The sequence below is a fragment of the Bubalus bubalis genome, chromosome X, assembly GCF_019923935.1.
Source record: "Bubalus bubalis isolate 160015118507 breed Murrah chromosome X, NDDB_SH_1, whole genome shotgun sequence".
Classification (NCBI taxonomy): Eukaryota; Metazoa; Chordata; class Mammalia; order Artiodactyla; family Bovidae; genus Bubalus; species Bubalus bubalis.
In genome coordinates this window covers 141,519,948-141,539,336 of record NC_059181.1, presented here as the reverse complement: position 1 = coordinate 141,539,336, position 19,389 = coordinate 141,519,948, and the positions used below count along the sequence as shown (strand labels likewise).

Here is a 19,389-nt window from a genome sequence, read left to right as displayed (position 1 = left end):
AAAGAGTCAGACATGACTGAGCGACTGAACTGATTCATGATCCAGAGAGGACTGGTAAAGAAAGAAGGGAAGGAAGCCATTTCATGTAGAAATATTCCTCCTTTCATTTCCTCCTATCTGCCCATTCTTCTCTCCCCAAACTACTTGGTTATGGACTTATTTGAACTCAATGGTCTCCATGAAAAAAGCTAGATTCCACCTTCTAAGTTTAGAAACAAATTTCAATGTGAAAAAATAAAAAGAACATTTCAAATCATCATAGATCCCAGTCCAAATATTTTTGTTCAGAGATGACCACTGCAGCATGGTGTTCTAACTACTACAAAAACCATCTAAACGTCTAAAAGAACTGATTAAACAAGCTAAATCACGCATTCAATGGAATACTAGACAACCATTAAAATGGTGATGTGCTACTGTTTAACATCACAGAAAAAATGCCTCTACTAAAGATACAGAAAGTGGGAAACAGGTTATAAAATATTATATATAAGAAAGTTTGGTTTTTTAAATGTATACATGTAAATAATCACATAAATGTCTAGAAGAAAACATTCCAAAAGATTTAAAAGTTATCTTTGATGCTAGAATTAAAGTTGATACTAAGTTTTATTTTTATCTAGTTTCCATTTTCTTTCTGAAATGAAAATGGATAACTATTGTGAAAAGAATATCTAAATAAAGTTAAATTTTAAATACAACAATTCTCATATATTTGATTTTAAATATTTTTAAATGAGCTTGTTATTTTAAAATATTATTGGGGGACTCCCCGGTGGTCCAGTGGCTAAGACTCCATGCTCCCTATGCAGGGGGTCTGGGGTTCAATCCCTGGTCAGGGAACTAGGTCCTATATGCCACAACTAAGACCCAGCCCAGCCAAATAAATAAGTAAATAAAATTAAAAATAAAACATTATTGGCTACTTTAAAAAATAATGTATTGCTCATGAACTATATAAAGGAGAATATAAAATTGTCTCTTCTTCCCTATGCAATGAATAAGAGGTGACAACCATTACATTTGCTGTCTATACTCCTAGAAATTTTTCTATGTATAAAAACCATGCGACTTCCCCAGTGGTCCAGTGATTAAGACTCTGTGCTTCAAATGCAGGGAGCATGGGTTTTATCCCTGGTCAGGAAGTTAAGATCCTACATACTGTGCAGTGTGGCCAAAAACAATCCTATAATGTGATGGGATCTAAATATAATTTGGACAAACAGGTTTTAAAAAATACATGTATCTTGTATGCATGTATACATGTATACACATATCTTGTATGCATGTATACATGTATACACATATCTTGTATGCATATACTTTACATATGCTAAAATAGAATTATGCAACTTTTCCCCCTTGACTGGAAATACCTCTTTCATAACTCTACACATGGGTCTACTTTATTTAACTGCTGCATAGCATTCCACTAGATGCTTGTATGTACTAAAATTCATTTACTAAGTCTCTTGATGGAATTCTGATTTTTTTCCTTTCTTTCTTTTCTTCTTGCTATTGTAGGTGAAACATTAATAAAAATATTTCCCCTTTCTGCATGAGAATTTCACCTTTGGTTAACTCTTTAGCTCTGTTCCCCTGGCAACTTAACAAACATTCAGTTCAGTTCAGTTCAGTTCAGTTCAATTGGTAGACTGTATCTGGATTGGGGGCTTCCCTGATGGCTCAGCGGGTAAAGAGTCTGCCTGCAATGCAGGAGACAGAGGAGACACAGGTTTGATCCCTGGGTCAGGAAGATCCCTTGGAGAAGAAAATGACAACCCACTTCAGTATTCTTGCCTGAAAAATTAATCCCATGGACAGAGGAGCCTGGCAGGCTATAGTCCAAAGGGTCACAAAGAGTTGGACACGACTGAGTGACTCAGCACATGATTGAAACATTACAACTTCTCTAAGCAGAAAGCCTCCAACTCTGTGAACATTTCCCTTTCTGAAATTAGTTTTAATGGTGTCCAAGTCCTTACTGGCAACACACACAGGTTAACCAGGAAGGGAAACTTCCTCTGTAAACTCTGCCTCCCCCCAGATAAAAGCAAAATATTTAAATTCTCTAAAGAACCACAGATATAAAATGGAGAGCAGTTTATCATTGGAGACCTAAACCTTAAACAATATATATCTTTTACTACTAGTCTGCTTGTGTGGACTGAGCAAACAACAGTGCAAGAACATGTATGTGTAAGAAGTTTCACTGCATTGTTAGTGAGAGCAGCAATATCCACTAAGACATCTTCTTCGATTCTAAGATTCCAACAAAGATATGGATCTATCTTCAGTGATCTTTATCCCTGGGCCAGTACCATACTATTTTCATTACTATACTATATGATTGGCTTTGATATATAACAGGAAGATTTCTCTTCTCAATTGCATTAAAAATTTTCTTGGCTTCATGTGATAAAGATTAGTTGGCTACTCCAATATCTATCCCTGCCCTTACCTACATAGTACTAAACCATATTTTGTTTGGGTAGCAATGTGTCCACTAAAACTATATTTCCCAGACTCCATTGGACACGTGACTAAATTCTGGCAAATGAGATGCTGAGTGTATGGAAATTCCAGGAAAGCTGATTAAAGCCTGACTCAGGTGGAGCAACAGCAACTTGGCCCTTTCATCTTCCTTTGCCCCTGCTTCCTCCTGCTTCCTATGGAAGGAAGAGACAACGGGAAGAAGGAAATGGGGACCAATGATAACACGGAAAAGCTGCCTACCACATCTGCATTGCTTTCCCCTGGACGTCTTTCAGGAAAGAAACAAACTTCTATCTTGTTTAAGTTTCCATTTCTTTTTCCAGTAATATAAGGTAACAATCATTACTAATAGACAATAATACATTTACTTTTTTAGATAAAACTGTCAAAAAGTTGGATTTCATTAAAATTGTATTAAAATATATAACTTGGGAAAAACAGGTATCTTTCAAAGTTGAGTCTATCAAAGATCATAATATACTTTGTTATTCATTGGGGTCCTATGTAAGATGCTATTTTTTTAAGACAAAGTTCACCTTTGGGGTGTGTGTGTGTGTGTGTGTGTGTGAAGAGGAGTAAGAGTTTGGGGGGGAGTGGGAGACAGTTTTCCTTTACATTTTTTAACTAGCTATTTGTTGTTTAGTTGCTAAGTCATGTCTGAGTCTCTTGTAACCCCATGGACTATAGCCTGCCAGGCTTCTCTCTTCATGGGGTTCTCCAGGCAAGTATACTGGAGTGTGTTGCCATGGAACTGTGGGGGTTTTTCTGTCATGGAATTGTTTTTAAAAATTCATCTCATATTCAGCAGTCTTACTGAGTGAGCTCTTATAAATTGTTAATAAATTCAGAGTTGATTTCTTTGGATTTTCTTGGTAGACAATGAAATCAATAATATTGACAATTTTTTCTCCTTCACAATATTTACTATACATTTTCCTTCCTTTCCTTGTTGTACCAGCTTAACCCTCCAGAAGAACAGTGAAAGTGACTTTGGTAGTTGGCACCCTTGTCTTGTTGCTGATCTGAATTAAAGTGTATTGGTATAGTGGTTCTCAATTAGAGATGAACTTGAGAATCACTTAAGTGAAGTGAAGTGAAGTCGCTCAGTCACGCCCGACTCTTTGCGACCCCATGGACAGTAGCCTGCACCAAGCTCCTCCGTCCATGGGATTTTCAAGGCAAGAGTACTGGAGTGGGTTGCCATTTCCTTCTCCAGGGAATCTTCCCAACCCAGGGATTAAACCCAGGTCTCTCACATTGTAGACAGACACTTTACCATCTGAGCCACCAGGGAAGTCCTGGCAAGTTATAAAATACATGGTTTGGGCCTCAACCTACTGTGAGGGCCCGGGCATGACCATTTTTAAAGAGGGCTCTCTCTACCTTCTGGTTAAGAACCATGGTCCATTTACTTTAATGCCAAAGAAGCTGTTTTTTTCTCTTAACACTCTAGTAAGACTCCTAGCTTACAACCAAGAGCACTTTTGCTACCTTACTTTAAAATTCAGAAATGGATGTTGAATGATATCAAATGTCTTTTCAGTTTCCACTAGGAAAGCACTAGGATTTTTCTTTATTAATTACAATGGGTCACAGTCCTAATTGTGAATAAACTTGAAACTGTTAGACTACAGCCCTGGATTTGATTTTCTAATATTCTATTTTGGATTTTGGTACATATATTTATAAAAGTAAGATCAGTCTCTAGTTCTTAAATTTCTGTTGTTAAATGGTATCTTTGTCAGATTTAGTGTCACAACTATGCAAGTGTTACAGAATGAATCAAGAAGTTTTCCATTTTTTGCTATGTGTCCATGGGGTTGCTAGGAGTCGGGCATGACTGAGCAACTTCACTTTCACTTTCATGCATTGGAGAAGGAAATGGCAACCTACTCCAGTATTCTTGCCTGGAGAATCCCAGGGACAGAGGAGCCTGCTGGGCTGCCGTCTATGGGGTCACACAGAGTCGGACACGACTGAAGCGACTTAGCAGCAGCGGCAGCAGGACTTTTAAAAATAACTTTGGAATTATCTGTTCCTTAAAGGCTTGATAGAATTCATTTGAAAAACATGTGCCTTTATTATTAAGCACAGTTTGGCCAAGTTTATAACACAGCATTAGCACCTCATGCAGTCACCCAAATGGCTTGGTGACTGCTGACACAAACTGCTTTGTCCATGAGGTAGCTGACTCTGGGTCCTTGGTTTACTGCACACTGGGAATGTGAGAGCAAGGAAGTCCTTTACAACTTGCGAAGACAAACCAAATAAATATTCAGGGATCCCTATCAACTTACTCTCCATTTGATTAAACAATGGGAACTATTATAGATTCATATTGATACCACTAGTCCAATGCAGCACAGGTAAGGAGAAGACCATAAAAAAACGAAGGCAACATAGAATCCCAAACCTCCAAACCTTACTCTTTCATCAGTCTTCCAAGAGTACCTTTAGACTTCTATCTTCACAACTACTATTCTAATCTACCAGCAGTTCTCACCTGGACTTGCAGCAGTAGTCTCCTACCATCACCCCCCCTCCATTTGCACCCTGGCTTGTGGACCATCTTAGGGCCTTGCACACACTGTTCCCTCTGCCTAGAACACCTTCCCAACACCCACATCCATTTTGCCTTTCATATCTCAGCTCAAGCACTATTTCCTTAAGGAAATTCCTAGACACTTCTCCACTACAGACTAGGTTAGCTCCTCCTCCTTATATGCTCTCACAGCACTTTGTAACAGAACTTTTACATCAGGGGTCCCAACCCCGACCAGTACCAGTCCATGGCCTGTTAAGAACCAGGCTGCACAGCAGGAGGTGAGCGGTGAGTGAGGAAACCGAGCTTCATCTGTATTTACAGCTGCTCCCCTTTGCTTGCATTACCGCCTGAGCTCCGCCTCCTGTCCGATCAGTGGCAGCACTGAATTCTCATAGAAGGGCGAACTCTACTGTGAACTGCACGTGCAAGGTATCTAGGTTGCACACTCCTTATGAGAATCTAATGCCTGATGGTTGGAGGTGGAGTTGAGGTGGTGATGCTATCGCTGGGGAGTAGCTGCAAATAGATTATCATTAGTACAATAAATGTAATGAGCTTGAATCATCCTGAAACCATCCCCCCAGCCCCCAGTCCATGGGAAAATTGTCTTCTGGTTCGGAACTGGAAACCTGGTGCCAAAAAAGTTGAGGACCACTGTTTTATACCGTTTATGAAGTTTGTGATTGTATATTTATTTATGTGGCCATTTGACTGATATGTTTCTCCCACTAGACTGTGAGCTTCCATGAAGACACAGTCTGTGTCCATTTTGATCACTGTTGTATGCTCAGCTCCTAGCCCAAGGCCAGGCACATAGGAAGCATAACAAACACTGGATAAACAAATGCTAATCCAGAGATGTCTAGGCAGAGGAAAATGCCACTGCAGCACTCATACAGAGTCCTCAGTATTCTACACTTGGCTAAACATCACCTAAGAAGCGTGAGCAAGTAAACTAATGTCATCTATTTAAGGGCGGTTACTTACTGACAAGTTTAGGAAAATGGACAATTGTTGTTCTCTTACTTGTAAATTCCTCGTGACATATTTTCAATGTATTTAGCTTTGTCTTGTACTCCACAGTGGTAATGGTAAGTCTTAACACAGGCTTTTATTTCACATCCAATAGTAGCACCGGGCTGACTGCAAAGTGTACATTTCTGTTTAGGGGAAGAGAAATAATAATTATAAGCAGTATTTCCAAGTTTATGCAATCTTATTTTTTCTATTTTAGCCATATTTCAGCCAAACATTCCATGTTACAAAGAAAAGTTTTTCTATTGAAAGAGAGTACATTGAACTTATAGTATAGCATATATATTAAATAATGTTGCAATCTAAATCATACTTTGACTTTCTAATATGTAGTCACCCCTGATGTTTCCATTATTTAACTCTACTAACCATTAGCAATCTGACATTGAAACATAAAGGGAACACTCCTTAATACTGGCAAACACACATAAAAATATATTCTATATTTTAGTGGTTGGCTTCTTCTCTTCCCTGCAATCAGTCCCTTTCTTATTATGACCAGGGGGAAGAATGAGAAGATAGGAAAGCACTGCGCCCCAGAAAGGGACTGCTACCAAGTAGGCAAAAGGGCAGAAAGAGACTAAGGGGCTGAAATTCTTGTAAGACTTAAGGTGATTGTTGGCAAAAGAGTTTCATAGTCAAAGAAGTTTGAGAAATGCTAGTTTTAAACAGATTACTTGATTGCAGAACTTCTGACAGCCTTTCCTCCAGGAAGGAGGGTATAGTAAACAGTTTCCAAATTTATTGAATTCCAGATGCCCTTTTAAATTTGGAGCAGTGGGAGAGCATCTTGATGGACCGATTTCCTTTGAAGCACACATGGGAAAATGCTAGGTTAGTGCTGACACTAACGGTCAATAGTGTAGAAGTAAGCAAGCTGATCAAGAGAACTGAATTGTTATCCTAGTCACCTATTGGACTTCAGATGTATGACATAACAACATTGCTCAACATAATATGACTGTTTTCCCCCCTTTTTTTTAATACTCCACATTCTGTTTTAAAGGAGTTTCCTTTTTTAAAAGAATAATCAAAGTATCAAGAAACTGAACTGGATTTAAATGGAACAGATGATATCAATAATCTTTATACCTTCAAAAATGCAGTTCCACAGAGAAAAAGTCATTTCTAATCAATTCAGACAAAGATCAGCAATGTCTGAAACAGATCAAAGGGGAACTTCACAATGGAGGGATTGACTCACCACCTGAATCCAAGGATCAGACATTTATGACTTGTCTGATGTGATAAAATATGGATGAAATAGTCCCACCTGTGAAGAGTTCTTACCCCCCAAAATGTTGAAAACTGAATCTAATCAGTTTTTTACATCTAACTTCCACTTTAAAAGAAAATCTGGTGGATAGAGGGACAAGTTAAATGGCATTGTGAAAAAGCAAACAGACAAATAAAGCATGTGGGATGTTCTATAGGACAATTCATTCATTTTCTTCAACAAGTCAGTGGCATACAACAAAACAGAAACAATAAAGACAGGGAGGACGGAGTGCCCTAAATTACCTATAAGGGATATGTAACAACCAAATGCAATGTGTGAACCTCCTCCGATTCACACAAACCAACTTTAAAAAGATAGCTTTAAAACAGTTGGGGAAAAACAAATACAAACTAGGTATTAAATGATACTGAAGACTCATTGTTAATTTGTAAGTTGTAATAACATTGTGGTTAGGTAAGAAAATGCCCAACTTTTAAGAGATACATACTGAAATATGTAGAGGTGAAATGATATGAAGTCTCAGCTCTGCTTTAAAATACTTCAAGCAACAAGAATAAAAGGCATAGATGAAACGAGTGCCGCAAATTCTTGATGAGTCAAGGTGATGGATAGACATGTGTTACTAGTCTTTCTAATTTTGATGTTTGAAAACTTTCACAATAAAAATTTTTTAAATAAAGTCATTTCTAGAGACAACTGCTGTCTTAAATATTTTGCATTCCTAGAACATTTTATAATACTCATAAACTGTAAAGGAGTAAGTGATCAAATAAAGATGCCAATATTTCTTAAAGCTATTTATTAGTAATTCAGTATGTTTAAAAACACGAGACTTAGGCACATTTTATAAAGGAAACTTTAAAGCTATGATAAACATATTAAGAGACAACTATGTTTGTGAACTTTAAACAGAAGGCTCTGAAAAAAATCTTTTCCTTTTATTAAAAAAAAAAAGAATGAATAACAACATGGGGAGGATCTCAATACTCTATTGGGGTCATGAAATTTTTCTTAAAGCGAGCTTAAACAATTTAACATTTTAAACTTAATAAGGTGTGTCACATTCACATCTTCATTTATTTTATCAAAAGACTCTCAAAATACCCTGAAATATAAATCTCTGTATAATCTCTTAAGTAATGAAGTTACATAGAAAAAAGAATAACTTTCAGTAACATCAGCATCCTTTATTATATTACAAATGAGTCAAATATATACTTTGCTTTAACACATGAACTACTTTATATTAAAATTTTTGGTGACTGGATGAATTTAAGATGTGTTCTAAATTTAAAGCACAAAGTCAGAAGAGTAACGTTGCATAGCATAAACATAAAAGCACAGACCATTCTTTTCCCTCGTTTAATCTCCTGCAGTACAGTTTTAATATCAAAATCTCCAAATTCTGCTCTTGAAGTTGTTGTGAGTTGCACGGTGCCAGAAGAAAATAACTAGAGAAGAAAAATGCAAAAACATGTAATATTCAGAATCCTAGTGAGGAAAAGATTAAACAATGTGTGCACAAATGTGTTACATTATTTTAATATCCTGAGAAAGATGACTTTTCCTTAATCAAATACAACTCAAATATTTTTTTAATCTAGTCACATGTCTGATTAAAATATAACTCAAAATAAGAACAATGGAATAAAACTAATATTGCCAGTACAGGAACAAGATTAAATGCTTCATTAAACAAGAAGAGTTCAGCAGTGTCATCCTGCCATCTCAAATATTTTACATTTCCACAAAGTTTAAAAAAATAGTTTCAACTGACAAATTTCAACCACAGATACAGATCAGAATCACCTGGAGATTTTTTTTTCCAACTAGACATGTTTGGCGGAGAAGGCAATGGCACCCCACTCCAGTACTCTTGCCTGGAAAATCCCATGGATGGAGGAGCCTGGTAGGCTGCAGTCCATGGGGTCGCTAAGAGTCGGACACGACTGAGCGACTTCACTTTGACTTTTCACTTTCATGCATTGGAGAAGGAAATGGCAACCCACTCCAGTGTTCTTGCCTGGAGAATCCCAGGGACAGGGGAGCCTGGTGGGCTTCCGTCTATGGGGTTGCACAGAGTCGGACACAACTGAAGCGACTTAGCAGCAGCAGCAGCAGACTTGTTTGGGATCTACTCCAGGGATATATATTTTGGAAAAACCTCCCCACATAAATTTGATAGGCATCTCTAATTAAGAACTCCTGAAATAAGTAATATAATCTTAAAAAAACTTTGGGGCCATGTCACATGACTTATGGGATCTTCCTTCCCTGACCAGGGATTGAACCCAGGCCCTCAGCACTGAAAGTGTAGAGTCCTAACCACTGGACCACTAGGGAATTCTATAAATAATATAATTTTTAAAAGCTAATCATCAATGGGATAAATAATTTCAATACAACCTATTTCAAAAATGCTTACATATACTATATGTCAGACCTGTATCTAATGATGCAAAGATATAGTTTTTACCCTCAAGGAATTAAGGCTCATAAATGAATAACTGCAATACAGTATAAGAAATACAATAAGAGAGATTTTTACCAGGTTATAGTGGGGTCTAAACACAGCTTCCAAGACAAGTTTATAAAGGTGATGTTTTTAGTTATAAGACTGTTAATTATGGATTATCTGGAACATAGTAACTACAATCAGGATTACTTTAAATCCCACTAAAATCATAAACACTATATATTTTAAAATCTAGAGTTTATGAAGACTTGGGATTATAGAACATAATCTAAAAGAGATGCTCAGAGGGCTCAAACAAACTTTGTGTGCACCAGGACCCAGAGACCCCAAAGAGACTGAGACAGAACCATGTTTGAATGTCTCCTGCAGAGGTACGGGTCAGCAATGGACTGCTGCAGGGGCAGGGGCTTTAGATGCAGCAGACCTGGGTGTGGCGTAAGCCTTCTTGGAGGAGGCCGACATTAACCCCACCATAGAGCCTCCAGAACTTACAGAGGACTGCGGAAACAGACTCTTGGAGGGCACAAACAGAACCTTGTGCATGCCAGGACCCAGGGGAAAGGAGCAGTGACCCCACAAGAGACTGACCCAGACTTGGCCGTGAGTGTCCAGGAGTCTTGGCAGAGGCCTGGGTCGGCAGTGGCCTGCTTCAGGTATGGGGGCACTGAGTGTAACAGTGCCTGCATGGGACCTTTTGAAGGAGGTTGCCATTATCTGTATTACCTCCACCATAGTTTGGCCCCAGGTAAATAACAGGGAGAAAGAAATGGCAACACACTCCAGTATTCTTGCCTGGAGAATCCTGCGGATGGAGGAGCCTGGTGGGCTGCTGTCTGTAGGGTTGCGCAGAGTCCAAAAGGACTGATGCGACTTAGCGTGCATAGCAGGCATGCAAATAACAGGGAGGGAACACAGCCCCACCCATCAACAGAAAATTGGATTAAAGATTTACTGAGCATGGCCCTGCCCACCAGAACAAGACCCAGTTTCCCCCTTAGGCAGTCTCTCCCATCAGGAAGCTTCCATAAACCTCTTATCCTTCTCTATCAGAGGGCAGACAGACTGAAAACCAGTCACAGAAAACTAACCAGGGCAGACAGACTGAAAACCAGTCACAGAAAACTAACCAATCTGATCACCTGGACCACAGCCTTGGCTAACTCAATGAAACTATGAGCCATGCCATGTAGGGCCACCCAAGACGGATGGGTCATGGTGGAGAGTTCTGACAAAACGTGCTCCATTGGAGAAGGGCATGGCAAACCAAGGCAAGATATTCTTGCCTTGAGAACACCATGAACAGTATGAAAAGGCATAAGAGAGGACACCGAAAGATGAACTCGCCAGGTCGGTAGGTGCCCAATATGCTACTAGAGATCAGTGGAGAAGTAACTCAGAAAGAATGAAGAGATGGAGCCACAGCAAAAACAACACCCAGTTGTGGATGTGAGTGGTGATGGAAGTAAAGACCAACGCTGTAAAGAGCATGGGAACAATGCTGTAAATTGCATGGGAACCTGGAATCTTAAGTCCGTGAATCTAGGCAATGTAAGTGGTCAAACAGGAGATGGCAAGAGTTAACAGCGACATTTTAGGAATCAGCGAACTAAAATGGACTGGAGTGGGTAAATTTAATTCAGATGACCATTATATCTGCTACTGTGGGCTAGAATCCCTTAGAAGAAATGGACTAGCCATCATAGTCAACAAAAGAGTCCAAAATGCAGTACTTGGATGCAATATTAAAAATGACAGAATTATCTCTATTCGTTTCCAAGGCAAACCATTCAATATCACAGTAATCCAAGTCTATGCCCCGACCAGTAATGCTAAAGAAGCTGAAGTTGAACAGTTCTATGAAGACCTACAAGACCTTCTAGAACTAACACCCCCCAAAAATGTCCTTTTCATTATAAGGGACTGGAATGCCAAAGTAGGAAGTCAAGAAACACCTGGAGTAACAGGCAAATTTGGCCTTGGAGTACAGAATGAAGCAGGGCAAAGGCTAATAGAGTTTTGCCAAGAGAATGCACTGGTCATAGCAAACACTCTCTTCCAACAACACAAGAGGAGACTCTACACATGGACATCACCAGATGGTCAACACTAAAATCAGACTGATTATATTCTTTGCAGCCAAACTTGGAGAAGCTCTATACAGTCAGCAAAAACAAGACCGGGAGCTGACTGTGGCTCAGATCATGAACTCCTTATTGCCAAATTCACGCATAAATTGAAGAAAGTAGGGAAAACCACTAGACCATTCAGGTATGACCTAAATCAAATCCCTTACGATTATACAGTGGAAGTGAGAAATAGATTCAAGGGATTGGATCTGATAGACAGAGTGCCTGATGAACTATGGACGGAGGTTCGTGACATTGTACAGGAGACAGGAATCAAGACCATCCCCAAGAAAAAGAAATGCAAAGAGGCAAAATGGCTGTCTGGGGAGGCCTTACAAATAGCTGTGAAGAGAAGAGAAGCAAAAGGCAAAGGAGAAAAGGAAAGATACAAGCATCTGAATGCAGAGTTCCAAAGAATAGCAAGGAGAGATAAGAAAGCCTTCCTCAGCGATCAATGCAAAGAAATAGAGGAAACAACAGAATGGGAAAGACTAGAGATCTCTTCAAGAAAATTAGAGATCCCAAGGGAACATTTCATGTAAAGATGGGCTTGATAAAGGACAAAAATGGTAGGGACCTAACAGAAGCAAAAGATATTAAGAAGAGGTGGCAAGAATACACAGAAGAACTATACAAAAAAGATCTTCACAACCCAGATAACCATGATGGTGTGATGACTCACTTAGAGGCAGACATCCTGGAATGTGAAGTCAAGTGGGCTTTAGGAAGCATCACTATGAACAAAGCTAGTGGAGGTGACGGAATTCCAGTTCAGCTATTTGAAATCCTAAAAGATGATTTTGTGAAAGTGCTGCACTCAATATGCCAGCAAATTTGGAAAACTCAGCAGGACTGGAAAGGGTCAGTTTTCATTCCAATCCCAAAGAAAGGCAATGCCAAACAATACTCAAACTACCGCACAATTGCACTCATCTCACACGCTAGCAAAGTAATGCTCAAAATTCTCCAAGCCAGGCTTCAACAATACGTGAACCATGAATTTCCATATGTTCAAGCTGGGTTTAGAAAAGGCAGAGGAACCAGAGATCAAATTGCTGACATCCACTGGATCATCAAAAAGCAAGGGAGTTCCAGAAAAACATCTACTTCTGCTTTATTGACTATGCCAAAGGTTTTGACTGTGTGGATCACAACAAAGTGTGGAAAATTCTTCAAGAGATGGGAATACTACACCACCTAACCTGAGAAATCTGTATGCAAGTCAGGAAGCAACAGTTAGAACTGGACATGGAACAAGAGACTGGTTCCCAATCGGGAAAGGAGTATGTCAAGGCTGTACATTGTCACCCTGTTTATTTAACTTATATGCAGAGTACATCATGAGAAATGCTGGGCTGGATGAAGCACAAACTAAAATCAAGATTACAGGGAGAAATATCAATAACCTCAGATATGCAGATGACACCACCCTTATGGCAGAAAGCAAAGAAAAACTCAAGAGCTTCTTGATGAAAGTGAAAGAGGAGAGTGAAAAAGCTGGCTTAAAACTCAACATGCAAAAAATTAAGATCATGGCATCCAGTCCCATCACTTTACGGCATATAGATGGGGAAGCAATGGAAACAGTGAGTGACTTTATTTTGGGGGGCTCCAAAATCACTTCAGATGGTGACTGCAGCCATGAAACTAAAAGATGCTTGCTTTTTGGAAGAAAAGTTATGATCAACCTAGACAGCATATTAAAAAGCAGAGACATTACTTTGCCATCAAAGGTCCATCTAGTCAAAGCTATGGTTTTTCCAGTAGTCATGTGTGGATGTGAGGTTTGGACTATAAAGAAAGCTGAGTGCCAAAGAACTGATGCTTTTGAACTGTGGTGTTGGAGAAGACTCCTGAGAATCCCTCAGACTGCAAGGAGATCCAATCAGTCCATCCTAAAGGAAATCAGTCCTGAATATTCATTGGAAGGACTGATGCTGAAGCGGAAATTCCAAAACTTTGGCCACCTGATGCGAAGAACTGGCTCATTTCAAAATAACCTAATGCTGGGAAAGACTGAAGACAGGAGAAGGGGATGACAGAGGATGAGATGGTTGGATGGCATCACTGACTCAATGGACATGAATTTGAGTAAACTCCGGGAGTTGGTGATGGACAGGGAGGCCTGGTGTGCTGCAGTCCATGGGGTCCCAAAGAGTCGGACACGACTGAGAAACTGAACTGGGTATGTAATATACAGCATAGGAAACCTAGTCAATAATACTGTAGTAACTTTGTATGATGGAGAAGGCAGTGGCACCCCACTCCAGTACTCTTGCCTGGAAAATCCCATGGACGGAGGAGCCTGGTAGGCTGCGGTCCATGGGGTCACTAAGAGTCAGACACGACTGAGCGACTTCACTTTCACTTTCCACTTTCACGCATTGGAGAAGGAAATGGCAACCCACTCCAGTGTTCTTGCCTGGAGAATCCCAGGGACGGGGGAGCCTGGTGGGCTTCCGTCTATGGGGTCGCACAGAGTCAGACATGACTGAAGCGACTTAGCAGCAACTTTGTATGATACATGGTAACTAGTCTTATTGTGGTGATCATTTCATAATATATAAAAACATTGAATTGCTATGGTGTATGCCTGAAACATATAATGTTGTAAGTCAATTATACTTTTTAAAAAGATTTGGGATTATAGGATATGCTATTCCTAATTCTAAAACACCAATACTGTGGAGGGAAGTTCTATATTTGGTCACTAGCTAAATGCCTTTCCAAAACTTGGATTTAAAAGCATATAAAAAGAACCATACTTACCATGCATTTATAATGTGCAGCTGCCTTCTTGGCATTAAATATATGCAGTTTTCCTCTTGCTTGATTTTCTTCCTCCCCTACATGACAAAATCCACATTTAGGCCTGGTGTCACTAGGGCTGCTTCTATGTGGAGACCGATCTCTCTGCAAACGTGAAAGAAAAAGAAAAGCTTGAAAAAAATCCATAAAAAATATGCTATCAGTACCTCAAGCTTAGTTAACACTTCAAATGATTAACTTTACCTATAAACACAGGTATACTCATGTTGCCACAAAAGTAAGAATCCAACGATTTTCTACTTACATAGGAACTACTTTCCATTTCATCCGTTCCATGAGAGGATGTAGACCTGGTATCTTCCGACAGTCCTTTAAAATTAGTTTTTCGTGGCCTTCCTTTGCGACTTTTCTTTTTACTTTTAGGCGATGAAGGCTCCAGTTCATGTTCATTAAAACTTTCTTCTAAATCAGCTGCTTAAAAATGAACAAAAGCTTTATTCACATGGACCAATCTTAAAATGAGCATTAATTCATGGGTCCTTAGAACATACGTTTTTCCTCAGAATATCACCTCAAGATATGAGGAGAAATGGTCTGTGGTATGTTTGATGTAACAGCCTAACATTTCATATAAATGCAATGAAAATCAAATACAAAGAAACAGTTTTATTATAATCATTGTAAATTAATTATTTCCATCAAATTTATAATTATATGCAAATGAGTTTTGTGATCCCGACTGTGCACATAATTCAGTAAACATTTCCAAATACTAATAAGGGAAATTTTAGAATTAGATCTTGTTGGACTTCCTTGGTGGTGCAGTGGATAGGAATCTGCCTGCCAATGCAGGGGATACAGGTTTAATCTCTGGTCTAAGAAGATTCCACATGCCATTAAGCAAGCAAGCCCATGAGCCACAACTACTGAGCCCACAATTTAGAGCCCGTTAGCCACAAATACTGGGCCCATGGGCCACAATTACTGAAGCCTGCACACTCTAGAGCCTGTGCTCCCCAAGAGAAGCCATCACAGTGAGAAGCCCACACCACAACTAGAGAAAGTCCACGCAAAGCAACAAAGACTCAGTGCAGCCAAAATAATAATAATAAAATAAATAACTTAAAAAAAAAAGAATTAGATCTTGTGTTGTTGTGTGTGTGTTTTTTTTTACCATAGGTTTCAAAGAGTTTTCCCTCACACTATTGGTGAAATCAGAAAAATTACCCAAAATTTAAACTTACAATAACTTGGAAAACTAAATGAAAATAAAGTAGGTATAACATGCATGTGTGCTCAGTCCCTCAGTCATGTCTGACTGCTTGTGACCCCATGGACTGTAGCCTGCCAGTCTCCTCTGTCCTTGGAATTTTCCAGACAAGAATATTGGAGTGGTTTGCCATTTCCTCCTCCAGGTAGTGGTGGTGGTTTAGTCACTAAGTCATGTCTGACTCTTGCGGTCTCATGGACTGTACCCTGCCAGGCTTCTCTGTCCATGGAATTCTCTAGGCAAGAATACTGGAGTAGTTTGGTTTCCTTCTCCAGGGGATCTTCCCAACTCAGGTATCAAACCTGGGTCTCCTGCACTGCAGGCGGATTCTTTCCTGACTGAGCTACCTCCTCCAGGGGATCTTCTCAACCCAGGGATTGAACCTGTGTCTCCTGTGTCTCCTGCATTGGCAGCTGGATTCTTTACCACTGTGCCACCTGGGAAGCCCATGTATATCTGTGCTGTCCAATATAGCAGCCACTGGCAACATGCTTTTTTTTGAAATTTAAGTCATTTATAATTAAATAAGATTAAACCATCAGTTTCTCAGTCTGACTGACCACATTTAAGTATTTACTAGTCACATGCAGTAAACTGAGTCTCTACTAGACATCACAGATATAGAATGTTTCTATCATGGCAGAAAAGTTCTATTGGGAAGCACTGTTCTAGATAGCTCTTTAACATGAAAATCAAAAGACCTAATTCAACAAAGAAGTCATCTACAAATGAGCTAAGCAACTGATCAAGTAAACAAATATTAAGCCCTGGTGGCTCTCAGATGGTCAAGAATCTGCTTGCAATGCAGGAGATACAGGAGACCTTGGTTCAATACCCAGGTTGGGAAGATCCCCTGAAGAAGGAAATGGCAATCCACTCCAGTATTCTTGCCTGGAGAATTCCGTGGACAGGGGACCCTGGCAGGCTACAGTCCATGGGATCACAAGAGTCGCACAAGACTGAGCAACTAACACTTTCACTTCCTAAGTATAAAAGGAATTTCTAACGTAAGTGGTAGGAAAGCTATGTTGCAGGCTGTCTGTACATACTTTAATGGATTAAACAAAATTAATGTAGAAGTTTCAGAACTGTACTTCCCAGCAATTTGAAAAGAATTTGTACCATTAATAGAGGTGTTTCATTTGGTTATTCACTACAAATATTTTATTCATTGAGGGTGTACAGTATATAAGACAATGTATTTGGTATTCAAAAGATATAAAAACCAAATATTCAGTCTTAGAGTCAAACTACAGAAAGTTTTAGGTACAGTTCTAATACCTATTTTGATTTTTCTTTTACCATAAATTATTGACTATAATTCCATGGACTAATTTCTCCATGAGAAAGCATATTAACTCCTATTCTCAGATGCTGATCTTTCCTAATAAATATTTTAAGGGGTTTTTTTAAAGCAATAAAAGCACATTCATTATGATAAGAAAAGGGTAATTTAAGTAGTGTACTTGCGTATATAAATTCCAGGAACTGAGAGCATTAGATCATTTGCAAAACAGTTACTAAAACTTGTATCAATGTAACTTCACCTAACTATGGTAGAATCTGAGAGAAGAAAAGGGGGAGGGGGAGAGTTTTACAGGCAAAAATCTGGATAACTCTCCCTGTGAAGACAGACAAGTCAATTAAAGATATATTCTAATCTTAACACTATAGCAAATTTAACATCAGAACACACCACCTACTTTCTTTAAACATTTAATCTGAGAATTCTTAAGACACAATTTCATTAAAGCTATTAGAATTACTTGTATGTACCAAAAATTAAAATGAAAAATCATAACCAAATGTTTCACTCATCCTGGTACATACTATATCATATACGTAAAATACATAATATTCTGTCATTTACAATGAAAACAAAAATCATTAGCACTATAATAATACTACATTGTTAAATACCTATAAAGAAATTACTTAACTGATTCCATTATCAGGCCAACATGTCAACTTTCTACATGGCATATCTGTCTGTCCTAAATACGAAATCACTCACTATAAAATTTCAGGGGACTTTAATATCAATAGTAAAAAAAACAATCACAAAAGATTGACAAAATTTAACTATATTAGACTCTTAAACTTCTCAAAGTAAAAACATAAGTGATACATTTAAAAGGCAAATAATAAACTGGAAAAATATCTTCTGTACTTATGACAAAGGATTAGTATCTTTATGATCTGATAAGCTCATAAAAGATTAAGAACCCAACACAAAAACATGATCAAATAATTCATAGAACATAAATAGTTAAATATACTTTGAGAAAATTTGACTTCTCTAGAGTCAAAGTGTAAATTAAGTGATATATCATTTCACCTATCAAAATAGCAATCTTTAGTTATAAAAAGCTACAATAAATCCAACAAGAAGTGTGTTAGAAATACAAACATAAAAGAAACCCCACAAATATACTGAGATAAATGATGCTTCTGGAAGAACCAGATCAAGATGAGAATGGTATTAGTTCTTGCTAACCTTATTTAATGAAATGTTGAAAAGACAGAACTTAAGTTGATTCCCCAGTTTTCTGGAACAGTATATGTATAATACTATCTTTTTAAAAAAGATATCAAAATATACCATAAAGCAAAAGTACTTAAAAACACTGGCATAGGAATAGACACATATCAGCAGAAGAGAAAGCTAGGTTGAAAACAAACCCATATGGATATGGGAAATCAGAGTATGATAATGGTAGCATTTCAAATGAGTTGGGGAGAGACATAATGGCACAAATGGCTACCTATTTTCTAAAAACTGAGATTCCTATTCTCATACCATATGAAAAAATGAGAGATGGAGCCAAAAAATCTAGTCAAGTAACAAACTATAAATGTAATAGAAGAAAATGGAAGAGAATTTTGGGATTAGGACACCTAAGAAGCCATTTAGTGGCAGGGAGTGAAAGAATAGATACACTTTACAGAGAGCACTTCAAATCAATTTTGAAAAGCTAAACCTTGAAAGAAAAACATGTAAAAGATAGAACTGACAGTTCACAGAAGAAATATAAATGACCAAAAAAATGGGCAGAAGCACAACCTTATTAGTGATAAGGGAAATGGAAATTAAATGAGATAATCATATGGGTAAAAGTTATAAGGCTGATAATATCCAGCAGAGGTACAGGGAACTGGACACTCTCATACAATATTGGTACATATTATAGTTCTTATTTCCAATGTTAAATGCATAGACTGTCACCTGCCATCACCATTTCTAAGATTTTATCCTATAGAATCACTTGCATAAGTACATAAGCACGTATGTATAGGGAAGATCAATGCAGTTTTATTTGTATGTGGAAAAAGTAGATATAGGTGTTTTTAAAACACTTTGTTTGTATTTATTTGGTTGCACTGGGTCTTAGTTGCAGAATGTGGGATCTAGTTCCCTCGCCAGGGATCAAA

At 38.4% G+C, this 19,389-nt stretch overlaps 1 protein-coding gene across 4 annotated transcripts in view; it reads right to left on the bottom strand.

Annotated features, from left to right (window-relative positions):
- PHF6 (PHD finger protein 6) overlaps window positions 1-19,389 on the bottom strand; it is a 49,062-nt gene that overhangs the window by 5,733 nt on the left and 23,940 nt on the right. For 3 of the 4 annotated variants that reach the window (XM_006074806.4, XM_006074803.4, XM_044937552.2), the window contains 4 exons: window positions 14,992-15,161; window positions 14,688-14,831; window positions 8,663-8,767; window positions 6,068-6,201 (listed from right to left, as the gene is read on the bottom strand). In XM_006074806.4, the coding sequence (XP_006074868.1) occupies window positions 6,068-6,201; window positions 8,663-8,767; window positions 14,688-14,831; window positions 14,992-15,161 (553 nt within the window). The remainder of the gene's footprint in view (window positions 1-6,067; window positions 6,202-8,662; window positions 8,768-14,687; window positions 14,832-14,991; window positions 15,162-19,389) is intronic. The other variant, XM_006074805.4, reaches the window with a different exon arrangement.